General features: G+C 55.6%; 2 protein-coding genes and 1 long non-coding RNA gene across 3 annotated transcripts in view; 2 read left to right on the top strand and 1 right to left on the bottom strand.

The window, feature by feature from the left end:
* Window positions 1-8,507, top strand: part of LOC133766427 (uncharacterized) — a 16,385-nt gene extending 7,878 nt beyond the window's left edge. Inside the window, exons 2-3 of the long non-coding RNA XR_009866707.1 lie at window positions 2,445-2,523; window positions 6,315-8,507. This is a non-coding gene — a long non-coding RNA (uncharacterized LOC133766427). The remainder of the gene's footprint in view (window positions 1-2,444; window positions 2,524-6,314) is intronic.
* Window positions 8,508-16,095: 7,588 nt separating this feature from the next.
* Window positions 16,096-22,558, top strand: LOC133766210 (complex I assembly factor ACAD9, mitochondrial-like). The gene is made up of 6 exons (XM_062199930.1): window positions 16,096-16,124; window positions 18,185-18,302; window positions 19,374-19,493; window positions 20,658-20,786; window positions 22,083-22,256; window positions 22,502-22,558. Exons 3-6 carry the CDS (start codon window positions 19,389-19,391, stop codon window positions 22,556-22,558), a joined length of 465 nt encoding a protein of 154 aa, XP_062055914.1. The 5' UTR covers window positions 16,096-16,124; window positions 18,185-18,302; window positions 19,374-19,388.
* A 584-nt stretch (window positions 22,559-23,142) lies between these two features.
* Window positions 23,143-27,407, bottom strand: part of CFAP92 (cilia and flagella associated protein 92 (putative)) — a 43,525-nt gene continuing 39,260 nt past the window's right edge. Inside the window, 4 exon segments of the mRNA XM_062200089.1 lie at window positions 23,143-23,380; window positions 25,003-25,159; window positions 25,245-25,451; window positions 25,873-26,037. Coding sequence (XP_062056073.1) covers window positions 23,370-23,380; window positions 25,003-25,159; window positions 25,245-25,451; window positions 25,873-26,037 — 540 coding nt within the window. The 3' untranslated portion in view covers window positions 23,143-23,369.

The following is a 27,407-nucleotide window of genomic DNA, read 5'->3' as shown; positions in this document are numbered from 1 at the left end:
AGAGAGAGAGGAGAGACAGAGAGAGAAGGAGATAGAGAGAAGGAGAGGCAGAGAGAGAGAGAGAGAGAAGAGAGGCAGAGAGAGAGAGAGAGAGGAGAGAGAGAGAAGGAGAGGCAGAGAGAGAGAGAGAGAGAAGGAGAGGCAGAGAGAGAGAGAGAGAGAGAAGGAGAGGCAGAGGAGAGAGAGAGAGAGAGAGTGAAGGAGAGGCAGAGGGGGAGAGAGAGAGAGAGAGAGAGAGAGAAGGAGAGGCAGAGGGGGAGAGAGAGAGAGAGAGAGAAGGAGAGGCAGAGGGGGAGAGAGAGAGAGAGAGAAGGAGAGGCAGAGGGGGAGAGAGAGAGAGAGAGAGAGAAGGAGAGGCAGAGGGGGAGAGAGAGAGAGAGAGAAGGAGAGGCAGAGAGAGAGAGAGAGAGAGTTGGAGAGGCAGAGAGAGAGAGAGAGAGAAGGAGAGGCAGAGAGAGAGAGAGAGAAGGAGAGGCAGAGAGAGAGAGAGAAGGAGAGGCAGAGAGAGAGAGAGAGAGAAGGAGAGGCAGAGAGAGAGAGAGAGAGAGAGAGAGAGAAGGAGAGGCAGAGAGAGAGAGAGAGAGAAGGAGAGGCAGAGAGAGAGAGAGAGAGAAGGAGAGGCAGAGGGGGAGAGAGAGAGAGAAGGAGAGGCAGAGGGAGAGAGAGAGAGAGAAGGAGAGGCAGAGGGAGAGAGAGAGAGAAGGAGAGGCAGAGGGAGAGAGAGAGAGAAGGAGAGGCAGAGGGAGAGAGAGAGAAGGAGAGGCAGAGAGAGAGAGAGAAGGAGAGGCAGAGAGAGAGAGAGAAGGAGAGGCAGAGAGAGAGAGAGGAGAGAGGCTGAGAGAGAGAGAGAGAGAGAGAGAGAGAAGGAGAGACAGAGACAGAGAGAGAGAGAGAGAAGGAGAGACAGAGACAGAGAGAGAGAAGGAGAGACAGAGAGAGAGGAGAGACAGAGAGAGAGGAGAGACAGAGAGAGAAGGAGAGAGAGAGAGGAGAGACAGAGAGAGAAGGAGAGAGAGAGAGGAGAGACAGAGAGAGAGAGAGAAGGAGAGAGAGAGAGAGAGAAGGAGAGAGAGAGAGAGAGAAGGAGAGAGAGAGAGGAGAGACAGAGAGAGAGAGAGAAGGAGAGAGAGAGAGAGAGAAGGAGAGAGAGAGAGAGAAGGAGAGAGAGAGAGAGAAGGAGAGAGAGAGAGAGAAGGAGAGAGAGAGAAGGAGAGAGAGAGAGAAGGAGAGAGAGAGAGAGAGAAGGAGAGAGAGAGAGAAGGAGAGACAGAGAGAGAGAGAAGGAGAGACAGAGAGAGAGAAGGAGAGACAGAGAGAGAGAAGGAGAGACAGAGAGAGAGAAGGAGAGACAGAGAGAGAGAAGGAGAGACAGAGAGAGAGAAGGAGAGACAGAGAGAGAGAAGGAGAGACAGAGAGAGAGAAGGAGAGACAGAGAGAGAGAAGGAGAGACACAGAGAGAGAAGGAGAGACAGAGAGAGAGAAGGAGAGACAGAGAGAGAGAAGGAGAGACAGAGAGACGGAGAGAGAGAGAGACGGAGAGAGAGGAGACGGAGAGAGAGGAGAGAGAGAGGGAGAGAGAGAGGAGAGAGAGAGGGAGAGAGAGAGGAGGGAGAGAGGGAGGGAGAGAGAGAGAAGGAGAGAGAGAAGGAGAGAGAGAAGGAGAGAGAGAAGGAGAGAGAGAAGGAGAGAGAGAAGGAGAGAGAGAAGGAGAGAGAGAAGGAGAGAGAGAAGGAGAGAGAGAAGGAGAGAGAGAAGGAGAGAGAGAAGGAGAGAGAGAAGGAGAGAGAGAAGGAGAGAGAGAAGGAGAGAGAGAAGGAGAGACAGAAGGAGAGACAGAAGGAGAGAGAGAGAGAAGGAGAGACAGAAGGAGAGAGAGAGAGAAGGAGAGACAGAAGGAGAGAGAGAGAGAAGGAGAGGCAGAGGGAGAGAGAGAGAGAAGGAGAGACAGAGGGAGAGAGAGAGAGAAGGAGAGGCAGAGGGAGAGAAGGAGAGGCAGAGGAGAGGCAGAGAAGCAGGGAGCGAGAAGGCGAGGCGGAGAGGAGCAGAGAGGCGGAGAGGAGCAGAGAGGCGGAGAGGAGCAGAGAGGCGAGGAGGTCTTTGGCCCGCTGTTTGACTCCCCAACTATCCACAAGGACCAGAACTGCTCTGATCTGAAGCCAGAAGCCAGGAGTTTCTTCCAGGTCTCCCATGTGGGTACAGGTGCCCAAGGAATTGGGCCATCTTCTACTGCTTTCCCAAGCCATAGAAGAGAGCTGGATCGGAAATGGAGCAGCCGGGACTCGAACCGGCACTCCTGTGGGATGCCAGCACTGCAGGCAGTGGCTTTACCCCCTGTGCCACAGTGCTGGCCCTGTGGAAGGGATTTATTTCACCTTAATTTATAAATGAGAAGTTTGCTGGGTATAGTATTCTGGTTTGACAGGTTTTTTTTTTTTTTCCTTTAGGACTTGGGCTCTGTCTCCCCATTCTCCCCTGGCCTGTGGCGTTGAATCAGCTGTCAGTCTAAGTAGAGATCCTCTTAAGGTAATCTGGTGTTTCTCTCATGAACATTTTAGAATCTTTGTTTTACTCTTGAAAGTTTGACTATAATGTGTAAGGTGGAGATCTTCTCTGATGATGTCTGCCGGGAGTTCTGTGTGCTTCCTGTACTTGCCTGTCCTCATCTTTCTCCAAATTAGGGAACTTCTTGCTGTTACTGCACTGAATGGGTCATCTAATCCATTCCCTCTTTCCACACCTTCACAAACTCATAGGTGTGTTTGATCATTTGATAGTACCCTGTAAATCTTGAGTAGTATTTGTAGCTTTTTATGTTTTTCTTCTTTATTTCTGAGATTTGTCAAGTACCTCAGCTATTGTTTCTTCTGCCTCATCAAGCTCAGTGTTTTCTATTGTATTTCATACTTGACATACTGAGTTCTCCATTTCTGGAAGTTCAGTTTCATTTCTCGAGTGTTCCTGCGCTCTAGAGCATCTCCCTGTCTGTAGCATTTCTACTGCAAACGGCTCCCCGTGGTCCTCTGGGAATGCAGGGCCTCTGTATTTACCCTCCTGTGGTCAACATCTTTTCCTCTATTTTTTCCCTATATCTTTTTTCCTATATTCCTATTATATTTCCTATATCTTTTCCTAACGTCTTTTCCCTATTCTCCTTATTTTTTAAAGTAGCTAAAGGTTTGTTAATTTGTCAAATACTGAAGTTTGATTCCACCGAGTTTTAAAACATGTATTTATTTAAAACAGAGAGTGACAGAGAAAGGAATGCATGCGTGCACACACACACACACATACACACACGTGAGCATACCCACATACAGACAGACAGAAAAGGAGGGGAGGAGGAGGCAGAAGAACTACCACTGCTAGTTTTTTTTTCTGGTTTCTGTAGTATAGAATGTATTTTTCATCCTTTCAGTGTCTGTCTTTAATGGTGAAGTGAGGTTCTTGTAGGCAGGTTATAATTGGGGCTGTTCTTAGTATCCATTCAGACAGTCTACATCTTTGAGCATTCTAGCCTGTTGACAGGCAGGTTAGTAAGCGCTTGGGCCGTCACTTCAAGACTTCCCGGTGTATCTTCTCTTCGTCCTCGCTTGTTCATCTCTCTGCTTTTGTAGCTGATCATATTGAAAAGGTCTGCTGCTCTGTTTTCCTCTTGCATATTTACTCTCTTGGTGGCTTTTAAATTTTCCTATTTTTGTGAGTCTAGTTGTCTGTCTTTGCTTCTGGATGTAGGATTCCCTTAGGCATCTTTCTGTAAGACCAGTCTGGCGGTGGTGAATTCTTCAGGTCTTGTGCTGAATCTTCACTTCCCCTTGACTGGCGAAGGCGAGGCTCTGTGCACCACACCCTTCCTGGCAGATGCCTGCTTTCAGAACCCGGAGTGTGCCTTGCCTCGTGGTCTGTGTCGATTCTGGTGAGAAATCTTCTGTTGGATCAGTGGCAGTTGCCCTAGATGAAACTTCTACTTTTCTTTTACAGTTGGGGAATTCTTTGCTTGTGCTGCATCTTTAACTATTTGACTTTACTACATCTGGGTGTGGATCTTTTCTGGTCATGTCTGTGTATCAAGAACGGGGAGGGGGGTGTCTGTCAGTTAGATTTTATTCAGTACGTTTTGCACTCCTTCGCTCTTCTTCAGTGATGCAAATTTGAAGATTTCTTTAATGGTGTCCCCAGCGTGTCAAGGACTGTTGTTAGTAATTTTCCTGTTTTTTTCTTTTGTTGTTTGTCTGATTGTGATATTTCAAATGGCTTTGTATTTAGATATTTTTAAAATAATATTTAAATGAAAGGCAAGTCACAGGGAGGGAGGGAGAGAGAGAGAGGGAGATGGAGGGAGGGAGAGAGAGAGAGGGAGATGGAGGGAGGGAGGGAGAGAGAGGGAGAGGTCTTCTGTCTGCTGGTTCACTCCCCAAAAAGCTGCAGCGGCTGGAGCTGGGCTGATCCATAGTCAATCAACGAGAGGCCCTGCATTCCCAGAGGGTCGTTAGAGCCCTTGTGAAGGAGCTGGAAGCCTCTTCTGGGTCTCCCACACAGGTGCAGAGTCCCAAGGAGTTGGGCCATCTGCTGCTGTTTTCCCAGGCCATAGCAAAGAGCTGGATCAGAAGTTGAGCAGACGGGACTTGAAAAAGCACCCACCCATGTGGGATGCCGGCACTGCAGGCAGTGGCTCTGCCCACTGTGCCACAGTGCAGGCCCCTAGGTGGTGTTTTATCCGCATATTCTAATCTGTTGTTGAATTTTCAATTGTGTTTTTATTTGACTTACTGAGTTCTTCAATTTCAAAATTTCTGGTTTCTTTTTTCAAAATCTTTGTCTCTTTGAACTTCTCATTCATGTTAAGATTTTTTTCCTCAAATTTCTATATCTCTATCTCACACCTCCCATTACATGAGAACACCTCAAGAGACACCATTTTGGGTTAGTATTTCTTACTGGCACATTTTGCGGGGTGCAGTGCAGCCTGTTAGTGCGTGTGCACGCCAGGAGGCTTTCCGTTTCCTTCTCTGTTCTTTGAAGAAGGCAGCGTCTTGGAAGCAAAGACTTCGTTTCAGACCCTGAGTCTGCTGCCCCCCGATCTTGGACTCCCAGCCTCCAGGATAGCAGAAATAATTACTTTTATCTTCAGTTAGAGAATTCAAGACATTTTATTCTATCAGCACAGAGGAGTGATTACTCCCTTGTGTTTGAAGGACAGTTTTGGTGGGTGTAGATTTCTTGATTGACGTGTATTTTGCCTTTGACACCTTGAATATATCAACAAACTGCTTTCTACCCTCCAGGGTTTCTGATGAGAAATATGATATTGAACTAAGAGTGAGATGATGATGAAATATTTCTTCTGAACTCTCCAGATTTTAATATTATACTTGATGGTGTCTTCGGCAGCACATTTGGTTGTAGGTGTCCTGATACCATTGAAGTTGTACCATTATTTTGAGACCTATAATTCAGAGATGAAAGAGAAAGGAATGAACTATTTTAAGTATAGACATTAGGAGGTCTTCAAAAACCACAATCATTATGGATTTTAAATGAGAAGAATGCCATGGAAGTGTGTTACAGGATTTAGTTTGTCAAAAAATGAAGTAGCGCTCTGTGTCACCTACCATAGCAGGAAGCTTGGAGATGGTTTTGTTTATAAGTGTTCACTGTGGGTTATGTCTGCTGTGACTGAACCATTTCTTGCTGTGTTTATTTTGTTCTGCTTTGTTCTTTTTTCTGCCCTACCTTTTTTCTTTTTTCTTTATTTTGGTCATTTCCTCTTCATTTCCCTTTTCTATTTTTTTCTCCTCCCCCCTCCCCCTTTAAAGAAATATGAAAGTTAGAGTTACAGAGAAAGGGAGAGACACACAGAGATCTGCCATCTACTGGTTCAATCCCCAGGGGGCTGCACTGGCGAGGGCTGGGCCAGGTCAGAGCCAGGAGCCGGGAGCTCCATCCATGTGAGTGACAGGGGCCAACTACTTGGGCCATCTTCTGCTGTCTTTCCTAGGTGGTTAGCAAGGGGCTGGACTGGAAGTGGAGCAACTGGACACAAACTGGCACCTCTGTGGGATGCCAGTGTCACAGGTGGTAGCTTTACCTACTACACTGCTACATTGGCTCTCCTTTTTCTGTTTGCATTGTTCTTTTAATTTCCTATATTTTCCTCTTTGTTTTTCTCAGTTTTTATTTTTTGTTTTCCCTATTTTGTACTTATTTTCCTTATGCTTTTCTTCAGTTCCTTTTTAGTCAGTTTTATTTTTTGTAATTTCTTTTATTTCATGTCATTATTTTTTATCTTTTTTTTTTTTTTTTTTCATTTGAATCAGTTATAAAGAGTTGCCCAGCCAAGAAGAGCCCAGGACCAGATGGCTGCACGTCTGAATCATACAAACTGTAGAGGAAGATCTAACACCAACACTGCTCAGACTGTCCCAGACCATTGAGAGAGAGAACCTTCCAAACTCACTCTAGGAAGCCAGTGTTATCTTAATTCCAAAACCAGACAAGGATCTAACAAAAAGAACTGTACATCTGTAATCCCTGATGACCATAAATTCCAAAATCAACAAAGTGCTTTGAAACTTTGTGTTCTCCCATTTTTTATTTTTTGCTGCTTTTATTTTTTAATAAGTCCTTTTTTTCTTCGCATTTTTTGTTATTTTTTCCAATTTAAAAATTTTTTTAGATAGCATTAGTTGTTTTTTTTTTTTTTTTTTTAGAGTTTATTTATTTGAAAGGCAGAGTTATAGAGATAGAGGCAGAGAGAGAGGGAGAGAGGTCTTCCATCCACTGTTTCACTCCCCAAATGACCGCAATGGCCAGAGCCCATCTGAAGCCAGGAGTCTGGAGCTTCTTGCAGGTCTTCTATGTGGCTGTAGGGGCCCAAGGACTTGGGCCATCCTCCACTGCTCTCCCAGGCCATAGCAGAGTGCTGGATCAGAAGTGGAGCAGCCAGGACTAGAACTGGCGCCCATATGGGATGCTGGCACTGTAGGCAGCGACTTCACTTGCTACGCCACAGTGCCAGCCCTGGTAGCATTAGTGTTACTAAATAGAATTGTTGGTGTAGTTAGTATAGTTAGTATCTTATATTAGTAATGTAAGCATGCTACACTTGGTGGTCACTAGACTAATGGCATAGTGTAGTGCTGTGGTTCTCACTGATAATGACAGGGTTTTGGAAAATACTGGCCATGCAGAGCTAGCCCGCCATCTGTTAACTGGGACCCAGGTGGACATGATGGTCATTCAGAAGATGGCCAGGACTGCGGCCTCCAGAGGATGTCCTAGAAGCAGTTGTAATGAAGGGTGTGAGTCCGCCAAACATCCTGCGGCTCTGCTCTGAAGAACACGGCAGACAGCACACGTTGTCATGGCGCACGCTAGCACAGAGAGCTGCTGAGCTGCGTGACAGAGCACGGCCTCCCGCGGGCCGCGGCTGCCTGTGCCATGTCGGAGCAGCCGTCACAGGCGGAGCGCTGTTGCCGCCTCGAAGGGCGCGGTGTGTGGGACTCGGAAGAGGGCATTGTCCTGGATGCTGCTCTCAACATGAAACCCGCTGACTCCGCCAGGTCTTCAAGGTCACCGAGGGGCAAAGGCCAGGCACACTGTGTGGCAGTGCCCCATATTGTGTTCGAGAAATGTTCCAGGCCCGAGATAGAATAGCCCCAAAGTGCACCGCTGGAGCCTGGGCGGGTTCCGTACGCCACAGTGACAGTGTCCCTGCCGTTTGATGGAGAGACACTGGTACAGCTGCCGGAGTGCATGTTCTCAGGAAAATACCAGGTTCACCTTTACATTTGAAACTGAAGTTTGTAGAGAAGAATATGGACGTCAACCCCAGGGAGAGGCCCACGTTAGACTGTCTCGTGGGTCACTGTGGGCCAGAAGAATCCCCGAGACTCCATGTTGAGCCATGAAATTCATGGTTAGCCTTGTGAAGACACCTGTCCATAGGACGGTGCCATGGCCACATACCCATGCTGAGCGGCCAGACTTCCCAGCAAAGACTGCACCGTGATGGCAGAGCCTGGGCCTGAGGCCAGGCACGTCTTCACCATGTTCTCCTTCCACTGCCTGCTGCCCGAGGGCCCGGAGCCAGGATAAATGCTTGCAGTGGAGCTCCTGTGCCTGACGGTGCCCTTTCTGGCCTGCAGGTGAGGAGCCCCAGCCCCAGCCCCAGCGCTGAGCAAGGCCCTGTGGCCACCTCCTGCACTGTCAGCCCCAGGAGCAGTGAGGAGCACTCGGAAGAAAACTTCTCCTAGGGAGCAGCATTACAAGAAATTGTGCCAGCAAGCCTGGACCTGACATTGCCCGCAAGCAGAGCCAGGACTGGCAAGGGGCTGGCGGGAAGATAGTGAACTCCCTTCTTCCCGTGGGGACGTTGCGTCCTGCTGCCCCCATAGCCAAACTCCGGGGGATTGCTCGAGGGGAGGGGCCCTCAAGCTGAGCTTGATGGGTTTTGTTTCATTTCAGCCTTTTGCTCATGATTCTCATGAATAAAATCTTGATTACATGCACAGATGGGGTCCAGTGTGATGTTAGGGTATGTGTGCATCATGGAAAAATTCCACCGAGTTGACTGACAGGTGGCTTGCCCCAGAGAGAGATGTTGCCTGATGTGACAACTGGAGATTCGAAAAGGTTGATCTTGTGGAAACAGACGTGCATGAAGGTTCCTAGAGACTGGAGGTGGAGGTGGGGAGAGGCTCACAGCCTGCACAGGAGGGGGAGGTTCTGAGACGCGTGGCACAGCAGGGAGCTCCCAGGCCAGAATAACACGTCCTGCACCGTCCATGGAGAAGAAGGCACTGAGTGTCGAGTGCCCTGACGCCACACTGTGTGGGCCTGAGCAGGTGTGGACTCGGTTACAAGTGGGAGCCAGGCAGGAAGTCCATGCTGCTGGGTTCCCAGCACACCCAGGCAGAGAGCGGGGGCGGGACAAGTGCCTGGGGCTTCTCTGTGAGGCCTCAGGTGCACAGGGCCTGTGGCAGCACCCGGTCTCCACAGGCTCCTGTCAGTACTTGAAGTGAGCTGAGAGGAGGATTGGAGGCCGTCTGGGGAAGATAGAGTCCCGCTGGCCCCATCTGGGGGAGCTGCAGAGATGGGGTTCTCCCACCGCTGCTCTCCTCCATGTTTCGGGGGGGAAGGGAGGGTTCTTAGTGAATGACCCATCTTCTAAGTCTGGTGGTAAAATGGGTGCTCCCCAGTGTGCTCACAGCCCTCTGGTTGCCCTACATCCTCCCAGCACAGGACTGGGCTGTGCTGGCTGCAGCTTGGCAGGGGTCGGGGAGTACTTGGAGTGTGTCAGGAAAGTTACAGGGAAACGTGACTTCCAAGAGTTAGGAAGGTCACCCACACTGGCGAGCAGCGATTCACAGGGTCCTGGAGGATGAGGTCCTGAGCCCTCCTGGACCTGGCTGCCAGACTCGGAAGGTCCCACGGGAGCAGTAGGTCCTGCTGGCGTGTGTGCATTCTGCCCCTAGGTCTGTAACACGATGACAGCATCCGGGAACCAGACAGTGCTGGGAGTCACAGAGGGGGCCCGAGCACAGCCTCAGGAGGCTTAGGGGTCACTTGTGTGTGCGGCTGTGTTTCCTGACTGTCGGCCAGGTCTTGGGCCTTTCCACGCTGATGTTTCTCCTGGTTGTCAGGCCTGGAGCAGCCCCTCTGGGGTGCCTGACCCAGCTATGTGTCCTCCAGCCCATACAAGTGCCCAAGGGGTGCTCAGCGGTGGGCCAGAAGTCCTGAGATTCAGAACGAGCATTGGTGGCCAAAGACAGCAGCCCCAAGGGCTGGCAGGAAGCAGCCTTGGCAAAGGTGGATTCCGGAGTCCCGTTGACCCAGTCTTGCCATGTAAGCAGTGACTATGTGGTTTGGGAAGCCCCTCAGGAGCCTAAGGAGCAGCCAGGAAAGTGCCTGGCCCCACTGTGTGCATGGCATTTAATGTGCCATGGCTGCCAGTGATTATGGCCAGTGATGGCCCTGGGGCCTCCCTATCTGATAAGAGTGTCCCTCCCCCTGAGAGCAGAGAATGGGGGGAAGCGAGAAGCAGGCTTGGGCCAGGGTGGCAGGCTTGTCACTCCCTGCCCCCGCCGTCCCAGTGTGAGCCCCAGGTACCTGCTGTGCATGCCTGGCTACAGCCCCATAGGGGCAGGACTCAGTTCCTCCTCTGACTTTTGGGACCCTCCCTCACCTATTCCCACTTACCCTTCCCTCCACACACACTGAGCCATCTGGTTTGCCACAGATACTAGGCCACCCCTGGACCCTTGAATGTGCAGTTCCTCTCTGGGAAGCCCACAGTCCGGGCATGCAGCTGGGCTCCCCGGGCTTCCAAGGTGTTATCAGAACTCGCTGTCACTGTGAAGACCTCCATGTCTACCTGGGAAGATGAGGCTGGGCCCTAAGTGAGAACAGAGCAGAGTCACTGCTCCTGGTACAGAAAGGGCGAACCTTGCACCACCCGTGGCCCCTGCTGCAGGAGCTCTCGGTGGCAGCTTCTGAATGAGGTGAGTAGCAGGCCCCTGCAGGTGCAGCCTTAGGAAACAGGAGGCCCCGTGATAGCCCCCCCCCCCCCCCCCCCAGGGCTGAGGTGGAAGCCCAGCCCCTGGTTTCCAGGACAACCTCGCATTCCTGCCTCTGACTCCGGAACTCTCCTGCAACGTCCCACGGTACAGCGGTACAGCGGGGCGGCACCGGTTCATCCTGGGCGTGCAGCCCCTTCTCCCACCTCACCTGGGCCTCCTTGAACATCTCTGCTCAGGCATGTTTGGCAATGATGAATTCCTTCAGTTTTTGCTTTTTTGGAAAGTCTGTATTTCTGTTTTGTTTACAGCAGACAGCGTGGCTGGCTGCGTCATTCCCCGTTGGCGGTTCTGCCTTGCAGGACAGGAGCGGCGATGCCTGTCCTGCCCTGTGAGCGCTGTCTTCACAGGACTCGGGCTCTTGGCTTGCAGGTGGTGGAACTGCCCCGTCTGTGCCACTGCTGCGACTCTTACTCTCAGATGCAGGGAGAATCTTCTCTGGTCCTGCCTCTGTGGGGCCCAAGGGCCTCCTGTGCTTGGCTGTCCATGTCTTTCCAGATGAGTGATGTTGTCAGCTACTTCCTTGAAGTGACTTTCTATTCCTCTACACTGCTCATCGTTTTGGGAATTCCCAAAGTGTGAGTATTTGTTCATTTAATGGTGTTCCTAAGGATTGGATTCAAATGCTGTCTTGATTCCCACATGTTTATATATTTATTTTTGCCTCGCTGGGAATTTTCAAAAGACCTGTTTTTAAGTTCAGATATTCTTCCTTTTCTTTACCTAGTCAGTTGATGAGGCTTTCAACTGTATGTTCTGACTTCTGAGTTCATTTCTTTTTTAAAAAAAATTATTTATTTGAAAGGCAGAGTTAGAGAGCAAGAGAGACATGTAGGGAGAGAGTTCTTCCATTTGCTGGTTCATTCCCCAAATGGCTGCAACAGCCAGGGCTGTGCTAGATCGGAGCCAGGAGCCAGGAGCTTCTTCCTGGTCTCCCGTGTGAGTGCAGGGCCCAAGGTCTTGGGCCATCTTCTGCTGCTTTCTCAGGTGCAGTAACAGGGAGCTGGATCAGAAGAGGACAGCCAGGACAAGAACTGGCGCCCAGATGGGATGCTGGCACTGCAGGCGGCAGCTGTATCCGCTACACCACAGCGCTGGCCCCTGGAATGCTTTTTGAGGTGTTGGATCACTTTACCCTCTGTGCAATCTGAAGCTAAAGCAGTGTTGGGTTCCCTTGGGGCAGGCAGCCTGTTGTCTACTGTCCGACTTTTCCAGTGTCCCATGTTGATGTTCGAGTGTCTGGCGGACCAAGCCCTCATTGATTTCAAATGGCAGCTTCTGTGGGCGGAAGGCTTTGTCCTGAAGATGTGTCTTTGGCTCTTGGCTTAGATGGCTACTTCAGCTTTAACTCTGTTTGACAGTGAAGTGTCAGTCTCTCTAGACCTTCCACTACCACTGGTGGCAGTGTTGCCAGGGATGTGTCCCAGCAGCAGTGTGTTGTATCCCAGCAACGGAGTGTTGGGCCTTTGTGGCAGTGGCCAGGGTGGGGCGCCCACCAAATCCGGAGCCGCAGCAAGACGGGGGCCCAAGTCCAGCATGGCATGTGCTGCTCTGGGTAGGGGGAGGCAGCGCCCAGTCTGCAGCAGCAAGCACTCCTGCTCCTAATGTCCTGGGTGCCACACTCGCCCTACTGTGAAGCACGTTTCCTACGTAGTGAGTGCAGGAACAGCTTGGGCTGAGGCCCTGGAGTCTCTTGTCGCTGGGCCTGGCTCACTCTGTAAGGCTACAGGCCCTAAGAGGGGAATCTGCAGGAGCTTCTGACTGCCAGGGCGGTGTGGATTCCAACAGTGATCCTCAGGACGGCGTCACACTGCCACAGCCCATGTTCTGGGGCGCGAAGTGGGGAGAGGCAGTGTGAGCTCCTCCCCCAAGGCGGAGGTGCCGTGGGGTTCCAGGACGCTCCCTTTGCTGGTCTCTCAGCCTCGATGAACACGGCCTCTCCTATAGATAGATTGCACGTGCGTCGCCTCCCTGGGGCTGGCGTCTCCTGGCTGTCTCTGTCCTCTTTGCCTGCAGCGGGTATCCCCCCAGGCGTGGAGCCAGGGTCACTGTTAGTGGTGCACCGTGTTCCTCTTGGCGCTGTCATCCCAGATTTCGTATCCTTTGTCGCCCCTTGCTGAGATCCAGTGCTCTCCCTGAGGACCTCGACCAGAATGCAGCCATTTACTTGTGTTTCTGGCTCTTTGTGGCAGAGGAGACAAACTCTGGGCTCCTCCATGCTGCCATCTGGGAGAAATGAAGACTTCTCTGATACTGCCTTTCAACTCTGTTGTGAGTCCTACAAACAAGTAGTCATTGGGCCCACAAGGACGTGCTGTGTCTGTGAATTACCTCGGAGGAGCCAGGCATTCCCGCAAGTGCAGCAGCTAGGGCAGGAGACGGGCAAGTCCCTGTTCTCACGGCGCTGTGGGTCGGCCGTGCCCTGGAGGAAATACAGGACAGGCTGTGGGTTTTGTTCAGTGCTCTTTTCACTGGAAGCCAGTGGGTTTCCAGAGTCCTTAAAGCAGGAAACAAAAATGAAGGATTGTGGGAATGAGTGCTGAGCCGGTTGGTTGGGAGCAGACTCGGAGAGCCCTGAACTGGGTGAGAGTCAACTGGAATTAATTTTTTCATTTATTTGACAGGCAAGGAAACAGAGAAACAGAGAGAGATCAGGAAGAGAGACAGAACTCTGGTTTGCTGGCTCACTTCCCAGATGCCTGCAGTGGCCAGAGCTGGGCTTCACTGTGTCGCATGGTTGGGCATCACCAGCTTGAGCTGCCAATGGTTAGACTTGGAGAGCAAACAGACCCCGGGCCTGGGATCTTGAACAAGGGGAGACATTTGGAGGAGTGGAAAGGGAAGTCCATGTGTAAGATCCTGAGTACGTGGGAGGTATTTGGGAAGCAGTGAGAGTGATCTGCGATAGGGAAGTAATTTGGGGAGAAGAGTCTGACGTTTAAAGAGCCCTCTCACCAGAGGGCCGTGTCACCTAGGGTCGGACGTGGGCGAGGTACTGAGAGCCTTAGCCTCTCTGGCCTGGGTAGAGGAGGAGGCTGTGACACTTAGCACCTCTAAGTATTAAGACTTTGTTTTTCTGTAGAGCACTTTAAGTATTCCAGCTTGTAGCATTGCTTTCAAGCAAAGTCCACGGTGGAGCCTGTGGCCCGCCTAGCCCATTGTAGTGGACCAGGAATTGTAGTCTGCTCCAAGTAGGAAGCGTGCTAGAGCAGGCTGTGGGAGCCTCCCTGCAGACCTGCCTCTACCTTCAAGGCGTCTTTCCAAGTCAGAAAACAGCTCCCTGGAAAAGGAGGAGGTTCTACAACATTGGGGTTTATGGTCCTTAATATACTTTGGAGGCTTTGAAAAAATATGTATTTATTTATTTGAAAGGCAGAGTTAAAAGAGGAGTGGGGAGAGGTGTTCCATCCTCTAGTTCACTCCCCAAATGGCTGCAGTGGCCAAAGCTAGGCTGGTCTGAAGCCAGAAGCCAGGAGCTTCTTGGTCTCCCACGTGGATGCAGGGCCCACGCACTTAGGGCATCTTCTGCTGCATTTGCAGGTGCATTAGCAGGGAGCCGGATCAGAAGTGGAGCTGCTGGGACGTGAACTGGCGCCCGTATGAGATGCTAGCATCTCAGGCAGTGTTTTATCCACTAGGGCACAGCACCAGCCCGTGGAGGCGTTTCTAAGTATGTTCATAGGAGAGCAAACAGGGAGCGAGCTTACAAGGCACCAGTTCTAGATCCAGATGTGTCACTTTGTAGTGACTGAGGTCTTTGGTCAGGTCCCACCATTAGACATGGAAGGATACTTCAAAAACTGATGGAAAATGGAATTAAAACAATGTTTATTTCGGTTCATAGAAAGGAGTATTATGACAAAAATTATGCTTTTCAAAAAAATCTGGACTAAAATAAACTTGGTGTTTAACTCCATAGTTAGACTGGTTGGGGTAGCCCTGTATCCTGAGGAACATACCACAGTCCTTGTTTCCTGGAAGGGAGTAGGTACAGATCTGGGTGACCTGTGTTGACCCAGCGGTAAACCTGGTGGCAGAGGGGTATGTGGGGTGGGGTCCCGGGGCATGGGTTGAGGAGAAGCAGAGTGTGTGGAGGTGGGGCTGGCCTGGCAGGAGATGAGCGGAGAGGCAGACGGCGGGTCAGTTCAGCAGGCTCGTTGTTTGTTGGGCCACAGTGTGCACAGCACAACAGAAAGCTAACTTTGATACTGTGCACAGTGCTCTCCATTCAGCAGGTTTAAGAAATAACCAACTGAGAGACTGGAGAGAAAGAGAAAGGGCTGGGACAGATAGGAAGACACTAAGCTATCCCGTAGGATCTGAGGGTGGACGTTCGTAAACAAGCCCTAGAAGCAGAACCGGGATCCAAGCTCTCCAGGACTTGGAGTCGTTCCCAGCCACTCAGAGCCCCCCCCCCCCCCACTGCCCCTTCCCCTGTTTCACATCTCTGTCCGTGTTTGCACTCTAAACGAAGGCTTTCTTCACACGGCAGGAGAGACGGCTCCTAGAATTCCGGGATTCCCGGCTCTCAGCCTAGACGCCCTGCAGGGACGAGAACCCTGCTCTGTGCTACCCACACTTCCATCACAGCTGAAACGCTGTGACAGACCCCACTCGTCCTGGTCCTGCCCCGTTACCAGGGCGTGGCCAGCCCCAGGTGCCTCTGCCTGGATCCGTGTGCTTCCTGGACTCAGGTAGGTGCAGTATTGTGTGATTGGAGGCCCCATTAAAATGACCTTTTGTAACATTTCTCCATTGATGCGTAGCACGGGCGTCCTTGGCTTTGCATTTACATTGTGATAGGATCCCCCCCACCCCCTCCAACCTGGGAGACTTCACTAGAGCACAGGAGACTGAAAAAGTTCAACCATCCATGTTCAAGACACTGACTGCGCGCATACTGTGCGTCACCTGGTCCACTTGTTACAGTCGGTAGCAAGTCCGATGGTAAGACTCGGGGCGCCTCTTCTGGCGAGAATGAAAGTCCTGTACTTCATTGCTATGGGACTTGGAGCAAGCTTGGTTGAAGGAGTGTGTTAGGGCAGCATCACCACGCGGGAGCTGACTGCTGGACAGCCCTGTCTTCAGATGTCGGCACGGCGACTCACACACGGGCTCTGCCCTCTGCTGGCCTCGAGCCGTCCCTGTCTGTGGAGGGGCACAGATGTGCCCGGCCAGCACAAGTGGTCCTGTGCAATCCCTTTGGTTTTAATTTTTATTCTACTTATTTGAAAGGCAGAGTTACTGAGAGAGGGAGAGGGAGAGAGATCTTCCATCCATTGTTCACTCCCCAAACGACCACAACAGCTGAGGCCGGGCCAGGCAGAAACCAGGGGCTTGAACTCTGAGTCTCCCACAGGAGTGGCAGGGGCCCAAGGACCTGGGCCATCTGCTGCTGCTTTCCCAGGCGCATTAACAGGGAGCCAGATCAGAAGTGGAGCAGCCAGGACTTGAACCAGCACTCATACGGATGCCGGCGTCACGGGCAGCGGCTTAACTCCGCGTGCCACAGTGCCAGCCCCATGTGCGTTCCTGTGGCCAAGAGGAAAGGTTCGTGATGGTGGGTGGGGGGCGGGAGGCACTCTGTTCTCACGGTGCAGCTTGGTTCCACAGGGAGGGAGGCTGGAGTGTTCTCAACAGGGAGAGAAGCACAGGTTGAGAGAAGAGAGAGTGTGTGTGTATCTGTCCACTAAAACTTCTCTTCCTCAAGTTTAAAATGCCGGGAGCTTCTTCCCCGCCCTCCCAGAGTCGCTGGTTTCTCTGTGCCTGCTCACGGCCATCGCTGACAGGTTCCTGGGTGCGCAGAGGACGGCTGGGTTTGGAGCTGGCCTGTCCTGTGTTACGAGGACAGTTTATTTCCTGCTGCTCTGAGAAGACCAGAGCCCCTGGGCTGCATCTATTAAAGACTATGTGGCTGTTGCCTCTTCTCGGATATGCTGAATTCGTGCTTCCCCTGTGCTGCTTCCCAGAAGGCTTGAAAAGGGATAGACCCACACTGTCAACACCATGCCGTGGCTTTAACCCCACACCTGCTTTGGCCTGTATCCGGATCTGCATTTACCCTGAGCAGGCCCGCCCTGCATGTGTGTGTGTGTGTGTGTGGCACCAGTGTCTGCACGGCCACCTGGCCCATGTGACAAACCTTCTGACCCACGTTTGTGCTTGGGGAGAAGCCATCCGCAAAGCCACTGAAAGCAGCACTTAGTTAGAACGCAGGCCCTCGTGCCGCGGGACCGGATGGGCAACATCCACTACTCGGTGTGGTTGGAGTCCAGAGCCAAGGAGTGTGTGTCTTCAGGAGCTCCCGGTGGGATTCACGCCCGTGTTGAATTATTGGTGACGTGCGTGTGCAGAGATCCGGCCCCTCACGTTGGTAGAGTGTCTGCTAGCCAGGTCTCTGCTTACCCCTGAGCAGAGATGGGAGACTTGTGTACCTGCTGCCACCTCTGTCCTGTCTGGAGCCTGCAGCTGCTCACAGAAGGAGTCGGGCGGAACAGTTGGAGTAAGAGAGGGCGGAGTCTCTTACCCTTACTGACACTGAGGTCCAACCCAGGTGGAAACTGAGCCTTTCCTTGCTCAGGCTACACCAAGGGACTTGGAAAAGCTCAAGGAAAAGGGAATTAAAGAAGTTTACTTGGGTGCACAGCGTTTGAAGCCGATGCCGCAGGCCCGGGCAGCTCCTCCCTCCGTGTCTTTTCCTCCCGTCGTTGGGCTGCCTGAGGCCAGCTGTCTCCTCACGTCCATGCTTCCACGTTGTTCTGTCTCGGCTCGGAGACTGCGATGGACCCTGCCCTTGGGGTGGTCAAGGTGGCCACTGCTGAGGGGGCCGTCCTGGCATGTCTGCAGTGTTTATGGAGAAACTCGGTTCCCATCCGAGTCACCCAGTGCACAGCATTTGTGGTACAGATGTGGTGAGGGCGACCAAAGGGTCCCGGATAGACCCTGGGAGCCCTGCCTCGGGGAGCAGGGAGGGAAGAGAGTCTCACTTTGGTGAACTTGACTGCTACGTGGCCGGGTTTGTTCACGTCCTTGTTCAGTCATGATTTCTGACCCCAGCGTCTGGCCCAGTGTCCTCACACAGCTCGCAAGCTGTGAGGCCAGCACTTGGGAGGCCTGACAGGTCTGAGGATGGAGGAGGTGACCCGTGAGCTGGGTCTCCAATGGCCACCTGTCACCTTACCACAGCCTGGCCCCCAGTAGGAACCACACTTGTGAATTAAAGAGTGAGTGAGTGAGCGAGCATCCACCAACAGACAGTGAGGAGGGGGCAGCCCACCAGGCTGAGGATTGACTACAGGGGTGCATGCTGGGGGTGCCCTTGCCAGTCTCGTCCTCTTCCTGGCCATCTTGCCAGCTCTACACAGCCTGTGTCCCAGTTTCTCTGGGGGGCCCACGTCCCATCATTCTCCAGAGAGCCCTGCTGTGTGGCCTTGGTGGCCCCGTGTGTGACTGCCCGGCTCTCGGGCTGTGGGAAGGGGGGTGGCTAGTGTGGGGAAGGGACAGGCCCAGCCCCCACCCCGGCGGTGAAATCATGTTGGCGTGGGTGCAGAGGAAGGGTGGCCCCACGTCAAGGCCGCAGGTGCAATGCTGACGGCTCCCTTCATCCACAGGGTCTTCAGGTGGAGGAGTCGGGCCTGGGGCAAGGGACAGACTCAGCTTTGAGAAATTCAGGAGCAGCGGGCAGAGAAGTCTGGGAGGAGCTGGACGCAGAAGATGACGTAACGGGAGGTCAGTGTTGGGGCTGGGGTTGAAGGGAGATGGGGGAGGGACAGAGGCTCAGGACATCGGCTCAGGACATCAGTGGAGCTCCTTAACCTGGTCCTGCAGGGGCCGCGCCACCATGGCCATTTCCCGGCCTCCCAGGGCCTGACACATGCCTGGCTGACTGCCCCATGCTCCTGTCTCTGCTGTGAATCACTGGAGTAGAATTCACCGCAGCCCGCAGATGGCTGCCCCACACTCAGGGTAGTGAGCTGGGGGAGAGGTCACAGGAAGCATTCCAAATAGAAGTGGACACACTTGGAAGCTAGACCCGAGTCCAGAGTCAGTCCTGCAGCTCTCCTTGACCTCAGAGCCTTTGCACTTGCCGTTCTGTTAGCCTGGGTGCTCTGCCCCCTGTGCTGCTGCGCTCTCAACACCTTCAGGAGTCGTCCTAAGGTTCTCCTGCACTTCCTGCGTGATGCACATCACCTCCTGATAGCATGTGTTGTCCGTGTCCATGCTGCTGGCAGTCCCTGCAGCTCTGTGAGCCTGTGTTCCTGCAGGGGCCTTGCCTCCATGCCAGCCTGGGGTTCTCTCCAGCACTGACTGCGTCACCACCTATGCAGGCAGATTTGGAGCTCAGCTAAAGCAAATTGCTTTTTTGTTTTCTTTCTTTTTTTAAATTTATCTATTAGAAAGGCAGAGTGAAAGAGAGATATGGAGAGAAGAGAGATCTCCCATCTGCTGATTCACTCCCCAAATGGCTGCAGTGGCCAGCGCTGGGCCAGGCAGAAGCCGGGAGCCTGAAACTCCATTCGAGTCTCCCACACTGGGCAGGGACCCAAGTACCTGGGCTGTCTTCCGCTGCCTACCCAGGAACATGGCAGGGACCTAGGTGAGAAGTGAAGCAGCCAGGACGAATCAGTGATCCGACACAATGCCAGCATCACCATGGGCAGCGTAACCATGGTGCTGGCCCCGGCATGGCTCTCCTGAGCAGTGAGCCCTCTGACGTAAAGGCCTGCTTGGCTGACAGGCAGATTGGATCTCAGCTAAGCAGATGACCTGATGGGGGTGTGTGTGTGTTTGATCCTCCAGGAGAAGTTTGCACTGATGGCTCAGAAGGCCTACGTGATGGAAAGTATGTCCTACCTCACCGCGGGGATGCTGGACCAGCCCGGCTTCCCCGACTGCTCCGTCGAGGCCGCCATGGTGAAGGTAATCCCGGCGTGAGAGCCAGGGAGCCGGCGCGGGAGGGACTCAGAAGGCTCCGTCGCCTTGGCCTCCAACCGTGGGGCTGCCTCCTGCCTCCCTCCTCTTGTCGGTTCACGGGCCAGCTCCTAGCAGGCTCATGTTTACGACGCACCCCGGGGATAGGCAGGCCCTGGGTCGCCGCAGGGGAGAAGCAGCAAAGCACAGGCCCGGCCGTGCGTCGGTTTGCAGGCAGCACGGTGCTCCCCAGGGCGGCGCGTGGCAGCTTTTCCAGAGCTCAGTGCTCAGCAGCAAGAGGAGACGCTGCCAGCCATTGCTGGGACGTCACAGCGGGCGCGGGCAGCCATTGCTGGGACGCCACAGCGGGCGCGGGCAGCGGGCTCGCCGGGAGGACCATCTGTCCCCGCTACTTTCTGGTCCTGAGCCTCCTGGTATGGAGCATTTGCAGTGGGAGATCCTGGGGCTTTCTGTTGGTGTTCTTAGGGCTCAGTGTCAGGTGGAATAAGTGATGGCTGCCCCACTTGGTTCCCCTGAATCATTCCCGCACACGGCTCCGACTTGGGCTTGAGAGACGGGGTGGGGTGTGGCAGCCCAGGGCAGGGCCCGCCCGGGACGGGGCAGGGCCTTCTCCCTGGAGGTCACACAGTTCCTGGCGCTCGGTGAGTCCCCTGTGGGTGAGTCTGTGTGTCAGGTGTGTTGGTTGCGCCTCAGCCATCACCAGCGCCCACCCACGGAGGTGGCACCTCTTCTGGGTGCCAAGCCAAGAGCTGAATCCGGCGGTGTCTCTGCCCCCATTGGTCGCGGTGCGGATGGACAGAAACAGGGCCCAGCTGCCAGTGCGAGTGCAGAGGACGAGTCCCGGGTGGTGGGGCAGGCGCGGCCGGGCTTGCTGCACGAGGTGGAACCTTCCTTCAGTGGGAACTCAAAAGCAGGAGCTGACACAGGGATGGAGGCGGGCCCAGAGGTGTGGAAGGCCAGGGCAGGGATGGGCACCTCCCTCGAGGGAGGCAGAGGACTTCCGGGTCACGCAGCCGGTTCCCCCCTGGGTCAGTGTCATCCCAAAGCCCAGTCCATCTCAGCCACCGCGCTGCTCCTGGTGCCTTGGCCGCTCTGCTGGGAAGGGATTGGGCCCCGGTGCCCCTGTGCTGACCTCACCCTGGGTGTCTGCAGGTGTTCAGCTCGGAGGCCGCCTGGCAGTGCGTCAGCGAGGCCCTGCAGATCCTCGGGGGCTCGGGCTACATGAGGGACTACCCGTACGAGCGCATGCTGCGGGACTCCCGCATCCTGCTCATCTTTGAGGTGAGTGCCCGACTGTGGCCCCCTGTGGTCCCCTGCTGAATCCTCCCCTCCCCTCCTGACCCTCCCCATCCTGGGGATGCTGCTGAGACCCAGCAGGGCCCCGGTGCCCAGGGCAGGCTGTGTGTGCTCACCCTGGACCCTCTCACAGCCCTGCTTGCACAGGCAGAGGGCCCCCAGCAGGTGGCGCAGCTCACTCCTCAGCTCTCCCTGCCTGGCCCCGTGGCTGGGACGGCCGCAGACAGGGGAGGGGGAGTTACTTGGTTGTCTTTGTGGCCTGGGAACTCACCTAGGACCTATGCGAAGGGTGGGCTGCAGGGAGGAGACCTGCAGGCCTTCGTGCTGGGAGGGAGGGGGGAGAGTTGGTGAGAAGATGGGTGGGAGTGAACCTGGCTGGGGGCTGTGCCGGCCACAGGCCTTAGACCAGGACAGGGTGAGAACGGGAGCTCTGGCCTGGCTGTGAAGGGCATCCTCACCCCCCACAGATGCTCCTGGTTTGTCCCACCCCGGGAGGCCTCGGCGGCTGCTGTGTCCTCAGACAGGCCCTGTGGGTCACAGCAATCTCTTCTCCGGACAGCCTGTGCAGTAGGGGTGGTCAGCAGGGGGTCAGGAGGCCCGCCAGGCCGTGGTCAGAAGGCACAGAAGCCTCCCTGTGAGGCAGAGGCTCTGTCTGGAGACCCCGTGCTCAGAGCGCTGGGCTCTGCCTGGAGGCCTCCACGCCCCCATTACCTCTCCTGAGGGAGCCTCACTGCCCGTGGGGCCAGCCTGGCTGCAGGGCAGAGTTCTCAGTCCCTGGTGCTGGGTGTGGCCTGAGCCTGGCCTCTGCACCCGTCTGACCCGCAGTGCGATCCTGCCCAGTGGGCGACGCGGGGAGTGGCTGCCTGGGGACTCAGGTCTCTACCTGGAGCTGGGGTTGGATAGGGGGCTCCCCAGCACTGCTGTGCCAGTATCAGTGTCCCTGTCTACCCAGGAACTCCGGGTTCCATTTTTTATTTAAAGATTTATTTATTTGAAAGAGTTACACAGAGAGAGAAGGAGAGGCAGAGAGAGGTCTTCCATCTGCTGGTTCATTCCCAATTGGTCACAACAGCCAGAGCTGGGCCAATCCAAAGCCAGGAGACTGGAGCTGCTTCCAGGTCTCCCATGCGGGTGCTGGGGCCCAAGGACTTGGGCCATCCTCCACTGCTTTCCCAGGCCATAGCAGAGAGCTGAATCAGAAGTGGAGCAGCCAGGACTTGAACCGGCGCCCATAGGGGATGCCGGCACTGAAGGTGGCAACTTTACCTGCTATGCCCACAGGGAACCAACGAGATTCTCCGGATGTACATTGCCCTGACTGGACTGCAGCACGCCAGGCACACCCTGACCGCGAGGATCAAGTGGGTGTCATTCCCTCAGGACCACGTGGTCCACCTGCCCAGCAGAAGCCCACCTGGGGCAGCAATAGAAAGCAGCTGCCCTGGGCTGGGAGGGGTGTGGGCGGGAACAAGGCACAGTCTCGCTGTGCTCACTGCAGGCTGGCTGCAGGGCAGGGCATCCTGGGCTGGGTCCTAGCTTGGCCTCCGGCAAAATCATTTGTTCTGGCCCTGCTGAGACAACTGTAGATACTGAGGCCTGGGAGGTGGGGGAAGGGTTAGGGAAGTCACCTGCTCTTCCAGGGAAGCTGGGGAAGACACCGGGGGTGCCTGCACCCCATCCTGCCGCCTCTGGGCCTTCAGCCCTTTCACACTGGGGAAGGACCTAGGCTGATCCCGGCCTGGGCCCTGTCCAGGTGACCCAGCAGCAGGCACTGTGGGGCGGAGGGGAGAGCAGAGCTGGCTCGTGGGCTGGGAAAGCATGGTGGTTTTGTTGGCCCGCCAGCAGGCTGCTGCTGCACTTAGGCCGGCTGTGTGGGCCCCCTCAGCCGTCAGCCCTCAGCGAGCTGGCCTGGCTGTGTCGGCCTGGCAGAGTGAGCATCACCGGTTGGTCAGTGCGAACCCCTGTGCAGTTAGTTTCCTTAGAGTAGGGGAGGAGCAGCCCCATGCCTCCTTTCATGGAGTTCTGGTTACTGAAGATGGCGTGGGGCACCCTCCGTCTTGGCCTCTGGGATTCAGTCTGAGGTCAAAGCAAGACCCAGGGCAGGGCAGACAGCAAGCCCTGCCGAGCCCACCTCCTGCAGCCCCTGGGGGAAGGCAGTGTTAGTCCCATGTTACCCAGCAGCGAAGTGGGACTCAGAGCTGGGTGAAGGCAGTGAGGGGCCTCTGCTCTGCCCATGGCCCCAGGCAGGAGCAGCTGCTGCTGTGGCATGGGCCCAGCCCCTCGACCTGGAGTGGGCTCCGAGGTACGTCCTACGCAGCCGTACACACAGTCTGCTGCTGCCTTCTGTCGAATGGCACTTTAATGAAGCTGAGGGTGGGAAAGAGGGAGTCTCTGGGTGGCGTGGCCCTGTCGGGCAGTCCCGGGAGGCAGGGCCAGTGGGAGGCAGGGCCACGAAGCCCAGCGCTGGTCACCGAGAAGGCGAGTCCCAGGCTGCTGTCCGCAGGGGAGGCTGGGAGGCCGGGCAGGTGCTCTGTGCCGAGGCCGCGAGAGGGCCCCTGCTGCTCCATTTCATCTCCTGCCTGAGAAAAGAGGGGGTGACAGGGAGCCCCCACCCCATCTGCCTGTACGTTCCTCCCCCTCATGGGGGGGCAGGTGGGGGGAGCAGCTCGGGATCCACTGTGCCCTAGACTCTTCCCATGTGCTGTCCCAGAGCCGGAAATGGGCTCAGAGAGGCCGCCCTTGGGGCCAGAGTGAGTCTGGGTTAGGGCTGGCAGTAGAACCCCAGGATGCCCTGTGTGGGGTGTGGGAGAGAGGCTGCAGTGCAGGCCGCGCCCCAGAGCTCGGTGCTCACACTTGTGACCTCACTCCGGCAGGTCCTGCTGGCCACCACGTTCTGCGTGGAAGCTCATCTCTAGGACCTCCTGAGCCTGTCTCAGCTGGACAAGCGTAAGTGGGGCAGCCGCGGGGAGCAGGCAAAGGGCCCGGCTCTGGGCCGCGGGCCACTCGCTAGCTTCTGCCTTGAGTGAGAGCCTGCCCGGCCGGAGCATACACCTGCAGGCAACGGCAAGTGTACATGGAGCAAAGGCAGAGCCCCCAGGCAGCTGCTGCACTGGCCCTGCTGGCATCCACTGAGCAGGCCTGGCCACATCCTTGTGGCTACCTGGGAGGATTCACACTGCAGTGGACTCAGGAGAGAGCATTTACCAGGCTCCTCTGCCCCTGCAGCTCTCTGCCCTGTCTCAGGCCTGGGCCAGCCGTTGTACCTGCTCCTTTCCACCTGCACTGTGCTTCCTGCCGGCCCCACCTTGGACTGTGGAGCCCTGGGTCTCCTTCTGTCCCCCATGGTCCTGCTGGCCTGGAGGCTCTGGGTCAGTGTTCTCTGCAGAGCCCAACTCAGTTGCTAAGTGCCAGCAGAAAGGCCAGCCAGGTCCTGGCCCTGGGGGCTGCACAGGACCGACCTGTGCAGAGGGGAGGAGGCAATGCTCTCTCCTCCAGGGCCCGGGCTCTGGCCTCCCCCCACCTCCCGGCCGTGGGGGCTTCAGGAAGCACAGGAGGCCTTCAGGACCCAGAAGGGGGTCCTGACCGGCAGGCAGCCCTGGGAAGTGGACGGCGGGTCAGGCTCGGGCAGGAGCGTTCTGATCATTTTTCTCCTGGCCGTGGAGCTGTCACCAGCAGGCCTCAGGAGTCAGGGAGGAGTGGACCCCAGCTCTTGCGTCTGGTGTCACTCGCTAGGAAGGATTTCTGCAGCCCTAACGGGCCTGAGATGAGATGAACTCCTCTCTCCCTCTCGCAGCAGAAGTTCTGCCGTGTTACCTACAACTGCATGCTCTGATCAACCTGTGCGTGAGCATCAGGTCCGACTTCACGCACAGGGCCGGAAGGGAAGAGGATGCTGGGGGACTGGTGTGGCAAGACCCCCCCCTCTGCACGTCTCTCCCCACCCCGGGGAGAAGCAGCAGGAAGGTCCCCTGAGACCCAGGCACCAGCCAGGGGCAACAGTGTTGAAGCTCAGCGTCCCTCCCCCCTCACTAGGCAGCTGAGAAACCGGGCCCAGGCAGTGAGGGCATCTGCCCAAGTCATGGAACCCAGCACCCCTGAGCTCCTGCCTGGCGTCCACCTAAGCTTGAGTTCCCACACAGCCAGTCAGGCCAAACGTGGGAACCAGAATGGACAGTGCTGCCCACCGATGTGTCGGGCGTACCTGTCACAGGCTCCAGTGGCACGGCCGGGGGCAGCTTGAAGAAAGGAGGTGGCTTCTTGTACAGCTCGAAGTCCAGGTGGCGCCGGTCCCAGCTCCACCGCTCCCGGTCCAGCACCGGCTGCAGCACGTTGGCGAACAGGGCGTTTTCCTTCCACTCCTGGTCAGACAGCAGGCGAGTCAGGGGCAGGGAGGGCCCCCGGCCACCCCCCGTTCTGCACCGAGCCCCTGCTTCTCCCTGATACCTCGTCCAGCTCCTTGATGGGCGGCAGCCTGAGGGTCTCGGCGGGGCCTGCCGTGCTGCTCTGAAGGCCCGTCACCTGGAAGCCGCTGGCCGTGAGCCAGGCCTGGCGGGACCGCCTCCGGGCTCTCCTCTCCTCCTCCTCCGAGTCCTGGGGCTCCACGGTGGCCGAGAGGTAATTCTGGGAGTACGTGAACCTCTTTCTTGGCTCCTGAAAACAAGGGGCTTTGACTTTCAAATAAATAAATCTTAAAAAAAATTGGGGCAGCCAGGGTGCAGTGTGTTCTGACAGTGTGAACTGTGCAGCCACCCAGGAGGAGCTGTTACTGACCCTTTGACCCACAAAGCCATTCTCCGAGGGCCATGTGGGTGGGGAGCCTGACCAAGGTGTCTCATCCCGGGGGCAGCGGCAAAGCCAAGCGCCCACCAGCGGTACAGACTCGCAGCTGAGTCCGGCTGTGGATAACAGAGCATCCCTGTGGCCACCCCTGGGTGTGGAACAGAACTCATCCCAGCGCCTGACCCACCGTCCACTTCCCAGGGCTGACTGCCCTTCCTCTGCCCCCATGTCTGGAGAACACACAGTTCACCGGCCCAGCCCCTGCCAGCGTCCTGTCTGGGCCTGCCCTCACCTTGGCCATTTCTTGATACAGCTCCTTTTTGGCAAGCTCTGTGGAGTTCAGGGTCTGAATACTGTAGTTGTGGACAGCCTGGTGGGCAGGAGCTGAAATTCTAATCACCCTCACCACAGGCTTCGGAGGACTCTTGCTGGCCCGGTGGGCTCCCAGGATGTTTTTCTGAAGAGACACGAGTCAGTACCTGTACGAGGCCCTCCTCCCCTCCACCGGCCAGCTCCTGGGCAGCGAGATGATCTGGGGGACAGGTGTCGGTGGATCTTGAACCCTAGTGCTGCGAGGGCCATCTACTCCACCCTCTCACTCTCTAAAGTGATGGCAACATGGGCTTGCCCAAGGTCACTGCCACAGGAACACACATCCCCTGGCCCCCGTTCTTCCATCCGGCTGCTACAGGGAGAACTCATGGCTCCAAAGGTCAGAAGTGATGCAGGCTTCCACGAGAGGTCTGCCCAGGGGAGGCACTCACATTGTCTCCCCCTCACTCCCAGCCTGAGACAAGCCACTGTAGGAATGCATCCCACCCTACAAGCCAGAAGCCCATCCCTACCCACATCACAGAGCCCACACCTGGCCCACCCCCCAGCAACAAAGACTGGGGCCAGCAGAGTGAGGGTGACCCCCCAACCCCCAGCACTCCCCCCCCCCCATGCTCTGCACTACAAGGCACGGCAGGTTCATGAGAGCAGGATAATCCTGCTCCCTGCACTGCAGGCCCATTCCCTCCCCCTGCCACTGGGGATCCGCACTCGCCCCTGCTAAGACCCACGCGTCTTTGCCAGTACTCACTACTCTCAGAGGGGTGGTATACGCTTTAGTAAGGACAGCTACTCCGGTGATCCTGGTCCTATGCGACTATCCTGCGACTGCCAACATCTCCTGGAATCCCAGCAGCGCCCCGCAGGCAGCCACCAGGGCTGCGGGCCCGTGCTCCCAGGACCTTGTCCCCAGCTGGTGGCTGCAGTGCTCCACGGCTCCAGTGCTGGCACTGCAGGCCACTGCTGTGACCCCAGCGCCACTCCCACAGGTGCTGTGGCACTCCTGCCACTCTAGCAGTGGCCCTCAGGCTGCTGCTCGGAGCATGGACCAGTGCTCCCACAGTTCTGATCTCAGCTGCATGCCACGTGGAATCCAAGTGACCCCATCACTTGAGGCTGCTGCTGCTACTCCTGATGCCATGGGTAATGGAAATGAGCGCCCCAGGTCCCCGCCACCAGCAGCACTAATTACAGAAGGAGCTGGTACAGGGCGCCTGCCCAACCCTGAGAACGTGTCTGCAGTGGAAGCTGAAAACTGATCAAGAGACATCACAGGAACAGACCACGTATGAAAAAGCAAATGAACCTGACCCCACCGTAGGGAAACAACAGACTCCCCAAAAAAGGATGCCAGTGAAGCGTCTGATAAAGATTCACAAGAATAGACTGTAAGGAAATTCAGTAGTCACAAGAGAGTACACACGGGGCCCGCGTTGTGGCGCAGATTAAGCCGCCTCCTGCAACGCTGGCCCCGTGTGGGCATGGGTTCAAGAC

This window comes from Lepus europaeus, chromosome 9, assembly GCF_033115175.1.
Source record: "Lepus europaeus isolate LE1 chromosome 9, mLepTim1.pri, whole genome shotgun sequence".
Taxonomy (NCBI): domain Eukaryota; kingdom Metazoa; phylum Chordata; class Mammalia; order Lagomorpha; family Leporidae; genus Lepus; species Lepus europaeus.
Note: the sequence above shows the minus strand (reverse complement) of the source record. Positions and strands in the feature narration are given on the sequence as shown.